This window comes from Musa acuminata, chromosome BXJ2-9, assembly GCF_036884655.1.
Source record: "Musa acuminata AAA Group cultivar baxijiao chromosome BXJ2-9, Cavendish_Baxijiao_AAA, whole genome shotgun sequence".
In the NCBI taxonomy this organism is placed as follows: domain Eukaryota; kingdom Viridiplantae; phylum Streptophyta; class Magnoliopsida; order Zingiberales; family Musaceae; genus Musa; species Musa acuminata.
This window is the reverse complement of record NC_088346.1, coordinates 36421531-36426673: the sequence shown is the minus strand read 5'-3', so window position 1 is coordinate 36426673 and position 5143 is coordinate 36421531. Positions and strand designations below refer to the sequence as shown.

At 48.3% G+C, this 5143-nt stretch overlaps 1 protein-coding gene across 1 annotated transcript; it reads right to left on the bottom strand.

The window, feature by feature from the left end:
* Nucleotides 1–2253: 2253 nt before the first annotated feature.
* Nucleotides 2254–2586, bottom strand: LOC135622030 (uncharacterized). Its single transcript, XM_065123660.1, has one exon. It carries the CDS (start codon nucleotides 2584–2586, stop codon nucleotides 2254–2256), a length of 333 nt encoding a protein of 110 aa, XP_064979732.1.
* Nucleotides 2587–5143: the final 2557 nt, after the last annotated feature.

The following is a 5143-nucleotide window of genomic DNA, read 5'->3' as shown; positions in this document are numbered from 1 at the left end:
AAGATAGAGTGTATAGGTTGTTTAGGTCTATTTAAGGACTGAAGCAAGCTTCTTGAAGTTGAAGATAGGGTGTGTAGATTGCTTAGGTCCATTTAAGGACTGAAGCAAGCTTCTCGAAGTTGAAACATAAGATTTGATGAGGCAATCCAATCTTATGACTTCTTTAAGAATGAAGATGTACTTTATATGTACAGGAAGGTAAGTGAGATCAATATCATCTTCTTGGTGTTATATGTGGATGACATTTTGATCATTAAGAATGATATAGGAATACTATGCACAATAAAGGCATGGTTATCCATAGACACTTCTCAATAAAGGACTTAGGGGATGCATCTTATATCTTAAGGTTTTGGATCTATAAAGATCGATCCAAGAGGATACTTAGTTTATCCCAGTCCAAGTACATTGACATTATAGTCAAAAGGTTTGGCATAAAAAATTTAAAGAGAGGTCTCATACTGATAAGACATGGATTTCGCTTTCTAGTAGTATGTCCCTAAAGACTCTTGAAGAAATGAAGAATATGGATAGGATACCCTATACCTCAGCGATAGGATCTATCATGTATATCATATTATGTACCAAGCATGATATTATGCATGCTTTGAGTATCACGAGCAAGTATTGTTAGGATCAAGAGCGAGACTAAGAGGGAGGGTGAATTAGTATAGTGGAAAACTTTTCCGATTTCAAAAGACTTTCTTTATGTTCCTCGGGGTCGGCTAGTTCTACATTGCTTCAATTGTGGAGGGGTCCACTGCCACACCTTCCTCTGATATATTCCACATTTTATTGAAGAAAGCTATACTTAGATTTTTTGACAAAAAGAATATATTCTCGTAAAAACATCAAAATAAGTCATAAGTGTTGAAAATGACTTTCAATAGAAGGGTTGTAAATAAGGATATCATCAAAGAAAACTAGTACAAACTTATGAAGATAATTCTAGAAAATATCATTCATAAGGCTTTGGAAGATCGAGGGAGCATTGGTGAGAGCAAAGGGTATTACCATAAATTCGTAGTGGCCGTTGTGTGTTTGAAAGGTGTTATTTGGTATATCCTCTTCGCACACTCGTATTTGATGATACCTAAATCAAAGGTCCAACTTTTTGAAGACTCATGCTCCTTTTAATTCATCAAGCAATTTATCTACTACTGGAATAAGGTATTTGTCCTTGACGGTTACGCCGTTGAGAGTTTGGTAATCAACACACATTCGCCATGTTCCATCCTTCTTTCGTATGAGTAGCACCAGCGAAGAGTAGGGGCTGCAACTTGGCTGAATAACTCCTATTTCAATTTCCTTTTCTTTGCCTCTTTGCTTTATGGATGTTGATAATGACTTTCATGTAGGGCTTGCATTACGGGATGGCGCTGATCGACCGGGTCCTTGACGCCAGGCGGGTGATTGGGCCTCAGATGGACCTCGATGATGCCCTCCAGAAGGTGAAACTAAAGCTGAGGGCCGAGGGGGGTGTGGAGGTGGTTGCCACAGCTGAAGGGTGCACCACAACGTTAAAGGGGGAGGTGGCTCATTTGAAGGCCAAGCTTGAAGAGAGCCGGTCACACATTCGTTTGTTGGATGACGAGCTGTTGTCCCTCTCCCAAAACGTTGAGGCCACCGAGGTGACAGCCCGGGCCGCTGAAGAGGCACTCAAGGAGGAGCGTCTGAGGTTGCTCGAGAGGGTGGAGGAAGCGGTCGTTGGGTATAAAGCATCCGAGGGGTTCGAGCGTGGCCTGGTGAGGTTAGGCCAGGTCATGTACGAGTATGGGTTCCAGGTGGCCTGTGCTCATTTTCGAATGAAGTCCCCAGACCTAGACCTGGAACTGGACCCTTTGCCGAACACCCTATGGACCAAAACATTGACATGCCAATGAATGTGCCTTTTGACGACGGGTCGCCGACTCCTCCTTTAGGCTAGGGCTAACTCCCCTTGTTTTTGTTTTGTCTTTCCTTCTTTCTCCTTTTGTCTGGTCGGGCCCGGGGTTGGGTCACCCGACCGCTATATATACATACTTTGCCATCAAGAAGCGATTTCATTTTGGGGACCTTGGCTTATTCTTCTCCTTTGACTGCGTATGCACGGGCTCTCCATACCTTTATTGTTTCCCAATCAACTCCTCCCCCCTCAAGGGTAGAATTTCTTCAAGTTTGCGACGTTCCATGTCCTCGGGAGGGGGTTCCCTCCATTGTTTCAAGCCGGTAGGTGCCTTCCTACACCATGTCGTAGACTCGGTAGGGGCCTTCCTAGTTGGGTGCAAGTTTTCCACTTGCTTGGGCCGGATTGCTCACTTCTGCTTTTCGGAGGACGAGGTCCCTAACTTGTATCGATCGTGGATGGACCCTCCGGTTGTATATTCGAGCGGTCGCTTTCTTGTATGCCAGGGTGCGCAGGTGTGCCAAGGCTCTTCTCTCCTCGAGGAGGTCCAAGTTGGTCTGCAGCCCCTCCTCTAAGTGCCTTCGCTCATAGTGGGAGGTGCGCAAGGTCGGGAATACCATCTTGGACGGAAGAACCGCTTCAGTCCTATATGCCAAGCTGAATGGGGACTCTCCCGAGGTGGCTTTGGGGGTTGTTTGCATCACCCATAGGACGTTGGGGAGCTCATCCACCCAGGCCCTGCATGTGCCCGAGATTCTCTTCTTGAGGCCTTCAATTATTGCTCAGTTCATCACCTCGGTCTGACCGTTGGTTTGAGGATGTGCAAATGAGCTGAACTTTAACTAAATCCCGTAGGTCTAGCAGTATGTCTTGAACTTTCTGTTGTTGAACTGGGTCATGTTGTCGGTGACGATAGCCCTTGGGATCCTGAACCGGGTGATGATGTTCCTCCATGTGAAGTTCTGAACATGCCTCTTGGTGATGGAGGCTAAGGGTTCGGCCTCGACCCACTTCGTGAAGTAGTCGACCCCAACTATGAGGAAACATCGCTGACCCGAAGCTAGAGGGAAAGGCCCGAGGAGATCGAGCCCCCATTGGGCAAAGGGCCAAGCCACATCAATGGGGGTTAGGGGGATTGCCGGCTGGTGTGGCAGTCGGGCGTGCCGTTGGCCCTACGGGCACTATCGCGTGTATGTCATGGCATCCTTTCGCATGGTCGGCCAGTAGTACCCTTGCCGAAGGGTCTTGAAGGCCAAGGTCCGCCACCCGACATGCTCCCCACATATTCCCTCGTGGAGCTCGGCGAGGATGACCTTAGCCTCCGACGGTGCAAGGCAACACAGGAGGGGTTGAGAGAATGCCCTTTGGTACAATCTTCCACCAATAATGCAGTACCCCGCTTGAGCTCACCTCAGCTATCTTGCAACCACGAGATCGTCGGGCTCTTTCCCACCTGCCTTGAAGCGGCGGATCTCTTCTATCCAATTTGGAGGTAGATTTATTTTGGCGACCTCGTGAGTTGGTATGGTTGGGACCACCATGGACTCAGTGGTCGGGACTGACTCAGGGGTGCGAGTGGAGGCTGACTTGGCTAGTGCGTCAGCTAGTTCATTCTGTGCCCGAGGTATTCTAGTGACTAAAAAGTGGTCAAAACAGCGGGCGAGCCGCTTTACCTCCATTAGGTATGATATCATCATGGGGTCTCGGGCTTCACAGCTCCCGTTGATGTGCCCAGTCACCAATTGAGAGTCGCTAAAGACTTCAAGATCGCCCACATGTAACTCCAGAGTGAGACATAGTCCATAGAGTAGCGCATCGTACTCAGCTTTATTATTGGTGGCCTAGAATTTTAATTGGAGAGATCTTTCATCGGCCTCTCCCAACCGACCTCTAAGGATGAACCTGACCCCGGCCCCCTCGGAAGTGGAAGAGCCATCTACGTGCAACATCCATGTGCCCTGGTCACTTTGTCGCCCTACAACGTGGTCCTCGGGCCCTAGCTCGGAAATGAAATCAGCCAGCACCTGAGCTTTAATGGCAGTCCTGGGGGAGTACTAGATGTCGAATTCATTAAGCTCAACCGACCACCGTAGCATGCGACCCGATGTATCAAAGTTGGATAGGGTCTGCCACAGCGGTTGGTCGGTGACTACCCGATTGTATGAGCTTGGAAGTAGGGTCGCAACTTCCAGGCCGTTAGGACAAGGGCGAGAGCCAACCTTTCAATTGGGGGGTATTGTATTTCGGGCCCTCTGAGGACATGGTTGATGTATTGCACCGACTGTTGCATCGGTGGTACCTCCCGAACTAACACTGAACTGACAGCTTTTGGCAAGGCCACCAGGTAGAGGCAGAGGATCTTGCCTGGCTCAGGCGAGGTGAGTTGGGGCAAGCAGATGAGGCATTCCTTCAACTTCTCGAAGGCCTCCTCACATTTCGAGGTCCAAGTGAAGCTGCCGACCCATCACAAAACTCGGAAGAAACTGCACTTCTTTGGCCAAGTGGGGTGAGTGCATCTCAATAATGGTGCGAACTTTCTCTGGGTTGGCGTCAATTCCCCGTTGGTGAACGATGAAGTCGAGGAACTTTCCTGAGCTGACCCTGAAGACGCACTTTACTGGGTTCAGACGCAGGTTGAACTGTCTAAGGGTTTGGAATGTTTCTGCCAGGTTGGTCAAATGTGTCCCTTCAACCTTGCTTTTTACAATCATGTCATCTATCTACACCTCCATGTTTCTCCCAAGCTAGTCTTTGATAAGCTTATCTACCATCCTTTGGTAGGTCGCGCCGGCGTTCTTTAGGCCAAAAGGCATTACTTTTATAACAGTACACCCCCTGGTTGGTGATGAAGGTAGTATCTTCTTGGTCTTGCGTTGCCATCCGGATTTGGTTGTAGTCAGAGAATGTGTCCAAGAATGTAAGGTGTTCATGACCAGCGGTGGCATTGACCAACTGGTCTATCTTGGGGAGCGAATAGCAAGGAGTGATGAAGGTAGTATCTTCTTGGTCTTGGGTTGCCATCCTGAGCTGACCCTGAAGACGCACTTTACTGGGTTCAGACGCAGGTTGAACTGTCTAAGGGTTTGGAATGTTTCTGCCAGGTTGGTCAAATGTGTCCCTGCAACCTTGCTTTTTACAATCATGTCATCTATCTACACCTCCATGTTTCTCCCAAGCTAGTCTTTGAAAAGCTTATCTACCATCCTTTGGTAGGTCGCGCCGGCGTTCTTTAGGCCAAAAGGCATTACTTTTATAACA